General features: G+C 41.8%; 1 protein-coding gene across 18 annotated transcripts in view; it reads right to left on the minus strand.

The window, feature by feature from the left end:
* Positions 1–16,287, minus strand: part of ARVCF (ARVCF delta catenin family member) — a 271,699-nt gene that overhangs the window by 84,451 nt on the left and 170,961 nt on the right. For 10 of the 18 annotated variants that reach the window (XM_035340262.1, XM_035340267.1, XM_035340264.1 and 7 more), the window contains 2 exons: positions 15,960–15,998; positions 7,447–7,605 (listed from right to left, as the gene is read on the minus strand). In XM_035340262.1, the coding sequence (XP_035196153.1) occupies positions 7,447–7,605; positions 15,960–15,998 (198 nt within the window). The remainder of the gene's footprint in view (positions 1–7,446; positions 7,606–15,959; positions 15,999–16,287) is intronic. The other 8 variants (XM_035340269.1, XM_035340270.1, XM_035340276.1 and 5 more) reach the window with 1 other exon arrangement.

Genomic DNA, 16,287 nt, shown 5'->3' on the forward strand with positions numbered 1-16,287 from the left:
GTGTGCTCAAAAGTGATCTTCTAACAGTAGAAAAAGCAACATTTCTCAAGCCTGAAATATGCAAGTTTTGCAAAGCCCTGACAAAACTGGACACTAAGTGCTGGGACTTAGCATTCTTGAACTGGGGGACCAGTAACCTGAATAACAGGAAGTCAGGTAGCATTTCTACACTTTGATGAATCAGAAATTGATACTTTTGCACAGTAAAGAACAAAAAAGCAGCTCACTCGATGCCAAGAAGAGGGCTCGCGTATCCTCACAAAGCTCTTTCTTTCAGCACTATTCAGCAGAAGCCAGATATCCTAAATCTAATTCCGAGTTCCTCTTTGCAAGACAGGTGGTGCAGTACATGTATAGTTTGTCAGGCAACTTTTCACAACATTTTCTAGATCAGACAATGCAAGACACCTAATTTACTACGGTATGGTTGCAGCAACAGCACAAATGAAGGAATAAGCTTTGACCTGCAAGATCCTCGGACAGGGGCTTTGCAGAGGAGCTACCACTACTGCATGTCATCAGCCACCATTTCTCCTGCCACTTTGGACACTTGGGCATTTTTGCCTGTTTAATTTTGTGGAGATCACTGTTAATGTCAAACAGAATGGGGTAAAACAGCACAGAAACGCCATGGGAAGGACAACTGACTACAAGAATTCAGTACACGTACACAAAAGACGACAAAGTAGAAAATCAGGACTTCCTGGCAAACAGTTCCTACACAATGTGTGACTTAACTGATAGATTTAATGGCAACTGGGAGTTCTTCACCATGCTCTGGTGCTCTACAGAGTAGAGATTTCTACCACCAATACAGAATACAGGAGATTCAGTTGCATTTCTTTTCCCATTTTGCTTCTTTTCCTCTCTTTGAGCATCGCCAAGTTTTCCATGTCTGTGCTAGTCAAAAAGACACAGCATCAGCCGACACGGGGGAGAACGAGTTTACACCATTAGCACAGCTTCACCTCTACCATTTGCTGAATGCTGCCCCTGAGCAGAAAGAATCAGCAAAACCAAAAACCCCTTGTCAGACACATAAAAAGGAACATTTCACCCAAGCATTAAAGTGCACGTTTCTCATAGCATCAAAGCATTCAATAATGCTACAGGTGTTACAGTGGGGGGATCAAACCAAGCCTGCCTACTTTGAGAGGGGAGTGTTTGCACTACACCTCATTTGTCAGGGGCAGGCATCGAAACAGAAGATTTATCATCTGATAAACAGACGTTGCCTACAGGACAATAGAGGGAAGCTTTTTGGAAGCAATTAGCCAGCACACAGAGGAAGGTCCATTTATTAGGCTTCCAAGCAAAACAAACAAACAAACAAAAAAACAATAAACCTTTATTTCAGGAAACTCAGCTCAAGGGAATGTTTCATTTATATTTCTTAAAAGGACAGAGGCACTCTTGAATAGCTGACAGCACAGTAATCTTCTCTCCCAACATTTTTGTGGTTTCCTAATACTGATGCATTAGCCAGAGAAAACGAAGCTGTTCCAAACGGGAGTCCCAGCAGGGTCTTATCTGCGAGACACCTGATCCCGCAGATGCGCCCAATCTCCACGAAGATTTATTAGCATGAACTCTGCACCGCAGATACGTTCTAATGAACAATTTAGAGATACAAGCTACTCAGAGATACTGCAATTTGACTTCCTCTGTTTATCTAAAGAAAATCCATTTAAAGAGGTTTTTAGCCTGATTACAAATCAAAGGGTGCTCAATTGTTTCACTGCCACAATCCCACAGATTACCAGACAAGAGCTTCAGACTGCTTCTCTAGGAAGAGGTTATTTGAATATGCTTGAAATACATTTGGAGTTGTGTATTTCCTGTAAATTGTATTAAGGTTTCAGCCACAGAAAAAAAAAGAAGTTCCAACATACCAACTTATTCAGGCCCTGTGGAGCCAAAATCCTAAAGCAATCATCTGTCCTCTGAAGGGACACACGTGGGTGCTTTCAACACACGCACCTGCCCCCAGACAGGAACATAACCACACTGCAGGTTTCCTGACCTTGCCATTGCTCCCCTCCAACCCCACGCTGCAATTATCCCATTAGGTAATCACCCTACAAGCTCCACGATAACTTTAGTCATTAGTTCCATCTCCGGAAAGCCATTTGCCAACAAAACACAAAGGAAATATTCACACATTTGAAGCAGCTTTGGTATTTTTCTGTCCTTTATCCTTCTATTTTTCTTCAAGTGATGGGAAAACAGTGACTGGACTTACTGGATGCGCGTCCAGCTGGTACAAGTAGGTTCGTCAAAGTGCACAGTGCTCAGACAGTGGAGAAAGAGTACTGAGATTTCAATAGAAGTGTACTGTCATGGGCAGATGCTGTCAACTTAATAATTACTCCTAATTCCTGCCTTCCATCTTGTTACTGAGAGCTTTTGCTTTTCAGTTTTGCTTTGTCTCCCACATTTTTTTCTTTTCCTTTTTTTTTTTTTTTTGATGAACTAAATACTTAATAAAATACTTAATAAAAGCTGACAGGGCTAAAAATTTTGTTGAGACTATGTCATAAAACAAAAACAGATGAGAAAGAATGTGCAAGGATAAAAGCATTCTGACATTTCTATTTTTGAACTATGGACTGTAAAAATTAATCAGCTCAAGCAGGCTGAAGCTATTACCTTTCTATTAAATGCTATGTAAGAACTCACCCCATAGGTTTTCAAAACAACAGCTCAAATTTCTCCCCTTCAATTTTAAGCTTAATGTTTCACATTTTCAAAGGGCCCTCGACTTCAGCTGAAATCCATTCCTGCTCCATTATCTAATTCCCCCTGAATTTTCTGCAAAGTTTCAAAGAACTGCATCCCGGGGTAACTGGCACCAACGCAACTGAGGAGTTGAAGCCACAAGCACTTTCCAGTCACTGCTGCTTGGAAGGGAGAGCAGCAGGAATCACTGCAGGGAGAGACCTGGACTTCACGAGTATTAGAGAGCACAAAGCAAATGGATGGACTGGAAATAAAAGAGCTTTGTATACAGATTGATTTCACACTTTGTCATCATAAAACGTCACTTTCGATGAAGAAAAGTGACCTAGATCTCTCAAATCTTTCAGCATTTCAACGGAGACAAAAATAAAAGTCGCCTAAAGAAAGAAAAAAGCAAGCATTAACATAAATACTCAGAAATCTAGTTTGCTTTATTCCATTCTCTTCACTTACAAACAGGTTCCCTTTGACACATGGCAGCATTCCAGCCTACTGTTGAAAAGTGGTAGTCCTGTCTCCAAGGTGACTTTCACTGGTTTAGCACGATAGGTATTCGGCTTCCAGAGATTATAGAGCTGAAATGAAGCATTATCTGATAATTTTTTTGTGCAGGGAATGTTATGTAGGGACTTAGCCAGCACAGTACTAAGATAATAACAGTTTGGGGAAAATTACTCAGATATCTCATTTTTGAGAAGGCAGATGTTCTCTATTTAAAATATGTCAAATATTAAATTCTATTATGCCTTCTTCCTGCTTCACTGCTGCAGGCATCATCAGAGATGTGGGGGAAAAGCACACCAAACTGTCAATGCTTCTGCGTTGAGGTTGTTTACTTAATGTATTATTGGCAAGAATAACCTCTATACATAAGGGTTTGGAGGGGAGGGGGAGGGAGGAAGGGAAAGGAAAGGGGGAGAGGGAGAGATTTATAAAAGAAAACAAGGAACAGCAGCATACAGGAGCATCCGTTTTTATAGCTTTTGCTATGCTCCAGTTCCAGTGCAATAATTTCGTAGACATCACTCTCCAGCAAGCTAGCGAGTTGTACAACACAGCAAAAACAAACACTTTTCTTTTGATGTGTCCAAAAATACACAGAGTGTTGACGAATCCCCACAAAAGCTACGTAACAAGAAAGTATACCTCTGGTCTCTTCATCTCTTATAAAACATGACCTGTGTTACTTTGACCGAGGAAGCAACTTGTCTTGCTTTTTAAGACAAGTGGGGTTGGAAAACGTGACTGGCACTGTCCAGAAGAACCGTCTGGTTATGGAGGTAACAGAGGTTCTAAAGCCTTCTCCAAGGAAGCCCAGAGCAAATGCAACAGTGTGGAGTGTAAAAACCTTTATTTGGATGTTGTGCTAACTTGCTTTAACTGATTGCTCAAAAAAAAAAAAAAAAAAGCTGAACATAAACTTAACCTCCTAACATTGAACAAACACAGTGTGACTAACCCAAATTTAACTATTACCCTTATTAAGTAACAGGTTAGATTGTTACTGTAAATAGATGTTAGGATTCCACAGAAAATGCTGTTCCTTTACACAGATAAAAAAAGATGAAAAAAGGAAACACCATAAATCTAGCCTTGCTTTTGTTGTTTGTTGGCTATGCTTTTTTTTTTTTTTTTTTTTAATCTGGGAGGGAACAGGCAGAGAGACACCAAACAGCAGTTTTAAAAGAACCTACTAGCGAGAGCATCACCAAAGAACTCATTAAAACGAGTCCACTGCCAATACAATTCCCACTCTCTCCAGGCAGCAGCACACCCCTTTCAGACGTGCAAACCACGTGCAAAGCCAGCAAACCCCCCACATCCAGGACATGGGGACAGTCCCCTGGCACCAGCACTACCACAACTGCCAGCCCTTCTCCTGCCAGTAGACACGCTGCAACTCGTGGCGCTCGTTACCCAAAGCCATTATGTATCCAGCCATACAAATGAACAATCCTTAAATAAATCTTAAAAGGCAGAATTGCATTGGCTTGTTCTACCAGGCAGGTTTTAAACTAATAGAGCTGACATTTTTGCCTTGAAGTAGTGTTTTATTGTTGCAATAGAGTGGCTATTTATCTGAGATAGCCAGTTTCTAGGCAGTCAAATTCTGTAGGTCCCAACCAACAGTTAGTAGGGTATGTACTGATCTGTGTGCTTGTTTACAGACAGGAAGCACTGGCCCAGGGAGATTAAAATTGCTCAAGTACTCATGCGCTTGCAGCAGAGCACCGGGACAGTACTGATCAAGTCATACACCCCAACTACAGCCCCATCTGTAGCCATTAGTCAAGAGGAGGACCGGTGCTCCTGCAGCACGCTGCATGCCCAGGGGATACGTTTGCATCTCACATCCCACAGCAACTCTCCTTCGCTGTCCTCATCTGAGCAACAAGGTCAGAATTTTGCCACCACACAAAAGGTACGAGGAATCTTCATTTTCTCTGTAAGGCACTCACGTGTAATAGTATGACCTATAAAAGCGCCATGATGATACCTATTAGAAGTGATAGGAAGTCAATGCTAATTAACTGCAGGACACTTAACCAATGCTATGGAATTCCAATGGTAACAGTTTTCATTTTCACATTCACTACCAAAAACAAAAACACAAATTGAAACCAATGCGATTAAAGAAAAAACAAACAAACAACAAAATAATAATAATAATAAAAAAAAAATCTGACCTTGGATTCATCTCTAAGTGCTGTTAAATTTACACCATATTATCACAATAAGGAAAAGTCAAAACAAAACCACTCAGAGACAGCAACAACCTCAGCAAAGACCCAGTGTTTCTTTCAACAGTTCGGGCTATGCCAGCCACTTTCTCAACAGCTGGATTTTTCTTTATTTATTAAAGAGTTGCTAAACAGACCAAGGAAATACTAGGAAACACCTCCAGGTAGTATGTAAGTAGAAATCAGTGGAATTATTTGAAGCAACATAAAACCAGAGAGTGTCACAACTGTGCACCGTCCCCCTGTTCTTAATGCGTTTCAGTGCCTGGAATGGACTAGAGTAACAGAGGAAAACATTGCCCTTTGAAATGGAACAGCAGTTGTAGAGCTGTTCTTTTTAGTTTTTCCCCACATGCAGACATAGTGCCTTTTTTGGAGCTGCCACTGCCCTTTTCTGTGGGAAGATGGTAAAACAACAGCTATTCCACAAAGGAGAGAAACACACCTTGTCTGTTACGACAAACATGCAGATTTATCAGCGGCGTGACTATTTCAGACAAACTATTTCATTCCATGTGGTTCCGTTATCTAGGGACTTCTACATGGCCTCTACTCTATTTTTATAGCCATAGCTATCATTTTATTCCTTTGCATAGCTGCACTTTGTCCTAAAAATATGCGCTACTGTTAGTCCATATAAAAAGGTGTCCATCACCACTGTAATTTTATCACTTCCTTCCTGTAAACAGTTGTTGCCACTAGAAAAAAAACAAAACGGCGTTTCTGTCAAGTAAGTCACAACTGAAATACAGCAGATTATTTGAAGAACTAATCAAAACAGGGGTTTTGTTGCTTTTTATTTTTTAAAAAAAGTTTTATTTTTTCTATTCTTTCTAAGAAGGAGAAAATAGGCCAGTTAAATCTATCTTTTAACTAACAAATTTTAAAGCAGATTCTCAGTTCATACCAATGCATGCAGGCCCTCTGATCTCAGGAAACCAATGCTCCTTCACTCGAACCTGCGACTCCAATGTCCTCTGCAAACCTTAGAGGACTGCAATTCTGGAATGTCAGTAAAAATAAACACTGATATAGGCAACAACCTCTGTTTAACTCCTTCTGTCATAGAAAGCAGCTGGACAGCCTTTTTTTAAATCAGTGCTGTTTATAAGTTTTTTAAAAAAGGAATCACCCTTGATCTTTCATAAGACTAAAACCTAATGAAGATGTCAGCTCAACCCAAGACCCAAACGTCAAGTCATATTACTGTTCCAAAAACTGTACCCAACAGCATGTAAGACAACCACAAACATGCAGCACCTGCTCTTCAGAGACTGCAAAATTATCATACACAAAACCTAGAAAAGGGAGCAAAAAGACATCAGGAAAAGAGGCGATGCAGCGTCTGTAATCCAGCGGAACCTGAGGTACAGGTCGCTTGAGAACATACCCTACTCATCAGGAGCAAAATCCCATTCCCTGTATTGCTGCAGAATGTAAATGTTGTGGATTCATTTAAATAGGATGCTTCTTGTTCTAAAGGACAAAAGCATAATCCCGTATTGTTGTTACAGATTGTAACTAATTTGAAGACATGCTTCCAAGCACATTCTCCTCAGCTGCAAAAGTCCTTTATTCCAAGCCCTTCCATCTCATCTAATTCTCACATCACTGTACATGTTTGCAGGGCAATTCTGTGAATCGCGTCAATAAAATAAAGTGAACCTTAAAAGAGCAGTCTGGGGATGGGTGCCAGTGTTTCTGTTTGGTAAACCCAGATAATTTTTGCTGCTCAGTTTGCAGCTCCGTGAACACCTACATCAGCACAACTGATTGGGAGCAATCTGGACATAGAGACAAAACTGAAAAACAGCTTTAACTCAGCTTTGCTGGCAAAGGGAACGTACTCAAAAATCACTGAGGATCAAAATAGCACGATTCTCATCGCTCGTGCTACTCCCTGCTATTTTTATTTTGTGATTAGGTGGTGGTTTCCCATTTTCTTCATTGGTTATTAACCTCTCACCTTGGTTTCAGTTCTCCTTGTGGTTCCATCTTCAGAAGTGACAATTGACACATGGGAAGTAGGAGTGCCTGGGTCTTCCTCCACAGTAACTGTTTCTTCCACCATTTCCTGAGGTTCTTGCATCATTGCAATTGATGTCTGGTTACTGGGGCTTTGTTCCTAAAGAAACAGGCAAAAAATAAAAAGAAAAAATGAATTTTTCACTTCTACCATCATGGTATAAATATTTTATTGATTTCAGCTTTTTCAACTGAATAACACATTCTACCCAACAACTTGCAAATAGAGATTCAGAGAAAGAATAATTTATTGCCTCAAAAAAGCAAGCTGTAACTGTGCTGGTATGACTGCGCTCAGCTCAGTAAATGGAAATCATGTGAAGCAGCTACAATGAACTTCATATTTATAGGCAACCTATTACAGACTAACAGACTACTGCCTTATATTAAAGCATGCCTTAAGCTTCCTCTTCGATGCCCAGTCTAGGAGGAGTGGAATTTCTGTCCACAAAAACATTCCTTCTGTTCTGCAGCAAACAGGACCGCTGGGTTTCCAAGCAGTTTGTCTTGCACATCGTTAAAAGCTTATTTCCATTTAATAAAATCCACTCAGTTGCAGACTACAGAAGGCTATAAAGCATCAATACCTGCCATTAAACTGACACCTGTCTCAAACTGTCCAAAGCAATGATAATCTAAGAGGGACAGCTAGAGATTAACAGCTGCGTTACGTGCAATGCCCCCCTTCTGACATCTTCCCTTTGCCAAGGGGGTAAGATCTAACCGGCTGCAAGCTCGTTTAAAACTTGTAACAGATAGACAAGACACAGAAACACTAAACAGAACAAAACTAGATCAAAGGCCAGTTCTCGCAGGAATACTGCCCAAAGAGAATGTTTCTGCTTCTCGCCAGCACAAATGTCTGCACTTTCCTTTTTCTTATGCAATTGTGTGTCTCAGCACAGAAATCAGAGAAGCTCCCCTTTGGTATATGAACGTATTTTAGAAGTTTCACAGCAAGTGGCAAGTAAAGACCTGGCTTACATACTGAGAAGTAAGACTTTTCTCCAGCATTATGAATCCTCAACTGTGTGAAATGAAATGGCAGACTGTTCATTTCATTATAATTCCTGAAGTTATCAGGCTACACAAGCCTCAAAGCCAAAGAAAGCTTTGCTCATCTTGTCAAACAGGCATACAAAGAGGAGCCTTTATTAAGGAACATATATACACACACACTTTTTTTTTTTCCCTTTTAATGGAGAAGAATGGCACAGGGCCTTAACTTGCAAAGTTAATACACTTTTTCTAAAAAAAACCACCACAGGCAAATTCAGTATATGTTTTCACATCACAGGAAAACAAAATGATTGGGATGAAACTGTTGCCATGTGGGAATCGAATCTTATCACCTCAAGGTTTAAATACTCTGAACTTGTGAGAAGCCTCATCACCATGAGCTACACAATTTTATTTTACAAAATTTTATTTAGAAAAGTTGTATTTCATCCTGATGATGAACTTTAGGATTGCACCCTTTGCTGTGCTGTGGTTTAGTGTAAGCTCTGAAGGACATTATCCTTCCAAGTGACTTTTTACCAGTGAGCACGAACAGGGTACTGAGGTCTCATTAAGCTCCACAGGGAAAACATGTCATTTAATTCCTGTGCGATCTATAATTTCCTTTGAAACAAGCCAAGATGCCCTTGTTCAGTCTCATTTATTGTCAGTGTATTCTGACATTCTGGAATGTGGGTTCTAGTGAGGCAGCTGCTTTCATTTTCAGGTAAGTACTAATATTAACCAACACCATGACAATAAGCCTTCGGCAATCATCTCAGCCAAAATGCAACAAGGACAGCCTTCAAAGGTAGCACGTGCTAGACCATCAGAGGTGATATAAGCAGGCACTGTTCTCATTTTTACTGAAATCACAAAATAACTCAGGCTACAGAATTTATCAACAGAATAAGGCTTTTGAAATCCTAATGAAAATCACCCCTTTCGGTCTGCAGTACTTGATCGTTACAACCGATAACTCAGGATGCACTGAATCTTTTATGGTACAGTTCAGACGTCAGATGGAGTCTTTTGCCTAAAACTTCAGGAGGGAAACTAGCTCCTGGGACAAATACATGAATCCCTTCATGTTTTTCCTCAAAGATAATAAATCCCAACTGCAATTCAGTGTTCCCCACTCCGCAGCAGAGCTTCCCTTTAAACAGAAGAATTCACACAATATTGCAACACAGTGAAGACTCAGAACTTCCTCGCATCTTCACACAAGCAGTCTGGCCAACATCAAAGACACTAGTTACACAAACAGATTTATTCCATTACATCTCGTCCCTGTAAACCTCCTTGTCATCTCTGTGGCATCAAATGCCAAAACTGATTCAAGGTGCAACTTGATCGCTCCTCTCACACATGTACGTGCATAGACACATCTCACCCACCTTGCTCATTTCTACCTGCACCTCGAGATGACTGCATGAATTCATGTTTCTTCCTTATCTGGATTCTTCAGAGGCAAACTCTGCTTTGCAATAATAAATCTGAGGAGATGGAAGGTGGAACGAAGTACTTTGCTCTTTGTGTTTTTGTAAAACTTTTACTTTATGAAAAAAATAGCATCCCTTTGTATTCAGACTGCCTGTAGGCAAAGCAGACCTTTAAAGCTGGACACTTAAACATGAGCAAATTGCAAACCAGAGCATATTGACTTCAAATGAACACCAAGCTAGTTTTTATCATGTGGCTGCTCCTAAAATGAAGATTCAGGTACAGATACCGTACAGATCTGCAGGAGAAAGAATTGTTAGCACTAGACTGTTCTGAGCATCAGACAGAATAAAAGCTTACAAAGTTCAAGGTGAATATCCCAACACAGACAACTAACCAGACCGCAGTTTCTTGTATTTTCCTTCTTACTGCATGAGCTACTGAGGAATGCCGTGAGGAAAGAGGACAGAATATCATCCAATTTATTCTTCCCTGAATCAGTTTAAGGAGGTGGTTCTTTGATCTCCCAAACCAGTATTTTCTCCACATTGCTAACTTGTAGTTGTCACAAGCTAGCATTAACAGAGAACAGATGCGAAGATTTTGTTATCTGTTTTTAGTTTCCATCATTATGGATTTTAGGTCATCGCAAATTGCAGAAACTGGGACACATCACCCCTTTCAACCACCTTCCTCTGTGCTCGGCTTCTAAGGCAGTATCTAGGACGCTCTTGCTAAATACATCTCAGCATCTCAGATTCCAAACATTTGGCAGTTGAGCCTAATTATTCAAACTTAAACACAAGTTACCAGATAGAGCTGGAATATGACACTCCTAATGAATAACCCTATTGGTAATTCCCTGCCTGCTAAAGGTAGGTAATTCCAGTTTGGAACAGCTTTCCAAGCAAAAAGCAAGATGGCAACTCCTCTTTCCCTACCACAGTGGCCAAGTCCCTCTGGTCTATCACCCTTGTCAAACAAGATGGGGTCCCCCAGCACAAGAGGGATCTGCCATGCCACAGCAACAACTATGCTCCCGGCTGAGCATCTGGGAAAACTAAATCTGAAGGGAGCTTCTCTCCAGTCCCCTTCAATGAGGGGACTGTCAGGAATCTTGACAGTTCCTGCACGTTGGCTCCCTCCTCCTCTGGGGATGTTCCCTTTGAAACAGTTAAGCAGAAAAGCAGAATGACAGAGATTAGAGAACAGTAAGGGCCAGCAGCTCCCTGAGGGATGTGGGAGATGAGGGGGGACCCTGTGGATGACAGGGCAGAGGCCTTGCACAGCACCTGAGTGAGGTGAGCAGGACAGACCTGGAGATGGCAGCCAGGCCCGGCCAAGAGGTACTATCATGTTGATGGTGGAGGCTTGAGGCCTAGCTGGGGAGTAAATCTGCAGGACAGGGTTAGGATTCGGTCCAGTGATAACCAGGCAAGTCCATAGTGACAAGGCAGGCACGAGGTCAGGCCAGGAAGGCAGTCTGTAGGTCAGGGTCTAGGTCAGCTGGGTTCATGGCCAGCCACAGGACTGAGGGCCCAGGGCCCAGGCCTCTGGGCTGGGAACGTGGGTGGAAGCCCACCTAAGTTGGTCAGGGCCACTAAGGCCTATCAGTATCCTCAGGGCCCTGAGGGATCCCACTGCCCCTGCAAAATGGCTGCAGGAGATCTCTTGCAATAAACAAACGTCAAGTTGCTACCTCCCAAAAATTAATATGCATTAGCTGTGAGGTCCCCTTGAAATAATGATCTTTGGCTCCTTACAGGAAGATCACAGGACAACACCAGGTTATAAGAACAGATCCTAATTCAGCTAGTGCATAGGATATCAGTAGTCACAGCTTTTCTATCTGCCTCTTTTGAGTACCAAATGAATCCTACGCTGGTGATCTGTGCTACCATCTCCAGCATGCTTTAAAAATGCCAAGCTATTTAAAAAGCAAAACAACAGCAACAATCAATTTATCCCCAGCATGTAAAAGTTAAGTGCAGATGAAATAGCTAAAGACCTTGTAAAATAAGCAAGAATCAAAATAATAGTAATTCCTGTTTTGCTAAAAAACAGAGTGATTTGCCATTTAGGGCACATACCTCCTAGGGCTTATTTTGCATTAGAACGCTACAGCTTCTATAATCATCACCATCTCAATTCCTAGAGTTATATTTCCATCAAAGCAGCTATTTTATATCTTTCTTAATAAAAGAATAACCTCCCCTAGGAGGATCAGACATCCTACTTTAAAACAGTAAACAAAGTTCTTTATTCTCTGCCTATGAAACAATTTAAAACAGTCTGGCAATAATATAGAATTGTAGGAGATTATTACTTCCACTAAAACAGTCCCTCTTCAAAAACACGGAAAACATGTACATCGAATCATCTTTCTCCCAGACACATCCTTTGTTCAGCAGACTGCAATGCAGGCTATTCAGGCTACTGCTTACTCCAGGCTACTGCTAGATACCAAATTTGAAGGGTTTTGCAAAGCACAAAGGCTGGATTCTACATCAGTGGACATACTTGTCCTCACTTGATCCCAGCACAAAGCTCAAGTGTATCAACTCCTGTGAAGAACATTAGAAGGCTGGGTATAATTAATGGCATTGAACAAGAGCGCTAATTACAGCAAATAGGGATTCTCTCTCCTCCCCTTCTCATACTTTTTTTAAATTACTTATTAAGGCTTCAATTTCTGCAAACCATGAGATAATTCACAAATACAAAGCAAACAAACATCAATTTTGTCAGAATCAAGTCTCGGGTTGATGTTCTGCCCCACTGGTCTCCTTCCAACTTGAGTCTGCACTTCTAGCTCAGACGTGTCCTCAGGCTGTTATTTGCTGAAGGCATGTGGAGGAGAAAGGAGAAGGAAGAAAAAGCAAGTCTCTAGAAACACATCAGTCCAACAAGCCTGTATGTTCCTCGTTTGAGAAGATACATCAGATTGGTATTCCAGAAGCACATCAAAGAGCAAGAAAGTCACTGGTGGAGCTTGCTTGGTGCGTTTGTGACAGACCTTTCTCCATTATAAGATTCAGCTCCCCAGCAGCTGATGACTCTCAAATCTGATCATCATCACATTCCCGACCTGTCAAGCTCCCTTTTCTCTTATCCAAGCCCCAGAATCCCTGCTGCACTCTCTGCTCTGGATTTGTCCAGAGAGCTTTTTGTGCTTCTCAGTAGCACAAGAGCTGAAATCCAAGCTCACTAGCACATGTACACCACTGAGCCTCTATCATCTGGGAGGCAGCCACAGAGAGGACTTTTCCAGAAGCACAATCAAAAAGGGATGAGCAGACAAAGAGGTAAGCCCTCACATGCTAGCACTACTATGACAGGGCACCTCCTTATATTCAAGGGCTGCCACAATCTGTTTTCCTCCAGTTCCAAAAGTCACAGCAAGGTCCAGGCCATCAGTCCCAAGCACAGCTGCTCAGTCACAGCTATCCAGACCCTTCACAATCAGGGGAAATACTGCTGTACAGCTGGGAGCAAACGATAACACATCACTCGGGCAAAATGACTCCAGAACAACAAGGAGTACATGGACTAGGCCATACTGAAACCAAAGCAGCGTATGGCATCAGAAAGGGTTTGCAAGATGGACAAGGATTTCAAGATGGGAATATGTAAATATCTACATTGCTACAGATAAACCGATCTCCTCTCAGTAAGCCTACTTCTCTGGTTAAATATAATGGGAAACAAAATGAAATCTTTTTATACATATCAGTTCACTTCAGTGTCAACCCAAACACATTAACCTACGACAAGCTTCCAGCGCTCTGTTGAGCTCTCACACAAGCCCTACCCTGAGGCTGGGCAGTTGTGAACATAAGGAAAATGTTAGCCCTAAATGAAAGCAGGCTGTCCTGGCATGGGGTACCAGAATGAACTCAGCCGCACACCACAATGCCCTAGCTGTTTCCTGAACACTTACACACTTCCTTTGTCCTTTAGAAACACACACGACAAGCAACTAACAAATAATGCCAAGAGCTTTTAAAGCACCAAGGTTAAAAAGGGACTTTACAGCAACTGGAAAAAAAAAACCAACACCCTTTACTACAGAATTTTTGAAAAGCCACAAAGCAGCTTTTTTTTTTTTTGCAAGCAGGCATGGTAATTCACCATCTGAAGGCATCGCACCTTTCAGGGAAAGCGAGAGGCGGAGGTGAAGGAGAAGGAATCAAAACGCAGACAAGGCCTGTAGCAGTAATAGTCATCCCTCAAATACTGCCAGAGACACTGGGGTTCTGTTCAGCCACGCGGTAACTGCCCATCAACAGGGAAATCCACAGTGCCTGCCCAACGGTCAACAAAGAGGGCTTTTATGCTATTTTAAACAATCTGAAGTGTCTCAGTTAATGGAAGACCGGGCAATTGGCCCTCAACTATTTCTAATTGACTGGAATGATGGATGAAGCTAAAGGGAAAGCTGACCCACTGAACTTTTCCATACAAAGCTAGAAAACTGAGGGAGATTGTAAACAGTTTATAAGAACGAAAAGTGGGAGAGGCAGAGTCCCAGAGGCCTTGCTCCTCTCAACCTGCTGAGAAGTTGTTTTAGACTAAGGAAAACAAAGACCTTCAAACTCAGGGCAGCAAACAACAAAAAACACTGGGGAAGGCCTAAACAAATAGGGTATTTTTCCCATGCTCTCCTCCCCTTTCTCCAGTAGCTACTTAGCTCTGCCATGCAAGCTGGTCCTTTGAATCAGAAAGGGCAATTTGTCACTTTGACAAGTGAGGCGTCTCTCAGGGCTCTGTATTGCTTTGCCCTGCCTTTCAGATCGACTGGGTGTTAACCAAAGGTGTCAAGACATGGCATCCCAGTCAGCCTCAACAGAAGCGATATGATATGTACTTAAATATTATATGTTAATCAGAGCCACTACAGAATAAAGGTAATGCTCAACAAATCAAGCATGCCCACCAATTTTCAGAACCAAGCAATCACTGGTAGCTTTTGTACTGCCAAAGGATGATACAACTGCACTTTGACAGAGCAACCTGCTGACCCAAAGAGTTCCTGGGAGGGAAGAGTGAGGACACATATCTTCCAGGTAGCAAGAGGTATATAATAGCTTCAAACTCACATCACCCATCTTCAGACAGCTTAGTCAGGTACCTAAATGCACAACAATTTAATTCTTCCTCTCCTGTCTCCATTCAATAAAGAATTGGAACTTCAGAGAACAATTCAGATCTTGCACAGACTAAATCGCATCCTGGGACGCAACCAACTCTTGCTACCAATTCTGTAGGGAATTACATCCAGCCTGTGGCATTTCAAGAAAGCATTAAAGCTGGGGGGTCCAGGCCTCAGAGCCCAGGTAGTAAAACCCAGAATTGGATGAGAGTATCACAGTCTGTCAGTCAATCCCTTAGTCACAAGCGCTTTTGCCTCAGCAGTTTGGCAAGATCATGTAGTAAAACTGAAGCGTAAGTCCTACATTTAATACGAGCATGATAAAGAAAAAAACACTCGGAACATATATTAGGGGTAGCTTTATTTCTCCTAGCTGTCAACAGCGTGTTTATCTGGAAAGTTTGTCCACCAGGAAAGCATACTAAATGAAGAGGAAATGACTGCTTCTCACCGAGATTTGGTACAGAGAGTGCACTACCATTTGCAGTAATTTAGGTCTGCAGCTTTTTAGTCAATACACCTTCCAAAAGCACAACAGAAATTTGTGTGTCTAATCTTTGACCAAACCCAGAACAGATCTGACTTGTTTCCTCTCTGGAGTCTTTCAGATGAACTAAGCAAGGCTAAATTAGGGAGATTTTTAGCAGGATGAGGTTACATCACGGATTACAATTTTCCAGCAAGCTTTTTCCTCCATCTCCACCTGCTGCCTCTACAATGCTGGCATTAACGGTGGTGGGGGATGACTCATTTGTACATTCCTTTCTGCAAGACAGGCATTCAGCTCTCATTTCTCCTTGACCCCACAGAGTTTTGCTCATAAATTAAACTGATGCATGTATTACTAGATATCGACTTACATGCACATAGGAGTCAGAAGTACAAGCTAGGTCCTTCATCTAAAACAAAAGAAAGAACCGTCAGTTTAGCAGAGTACAGCAGAAAGTTTCTTTAGGCAGTTTGTGTGTCCCAGACTTTACCCCAGGCACCTAAACACATCACTACTGTGTTAAAGCAAGATCTGCTAGACCAGCCCGTCAGTTTTCGGCTAACACATGCACGCCTACTTGCACTGCTACAGAAGAACCTTAGAGAATTGCATTTTGAACATCAAGGCAGATGTAAACCATCGCTGCATTCTTCAAATTACATCCAAGACTGGAACATTATTTTGGTGTCCTAGCTGCC

Source organism: Oxyura jamaicensis, chromosome 15, assembly GCF_011077185.1.
Source record: "Oxyura jamaicensis isolate SHBP4307 breed ruddy duck chromosome 15, BPBGC_Ojam_1.0, whole genome shotgun sequence".
In the NCBI taxonomy this organism is placed as follows: Eukaryota; Metazoa; Chordata; class Aves; order Anseriformes; family Anatidae; genus Oxyura; species Oxyura jamaicensis.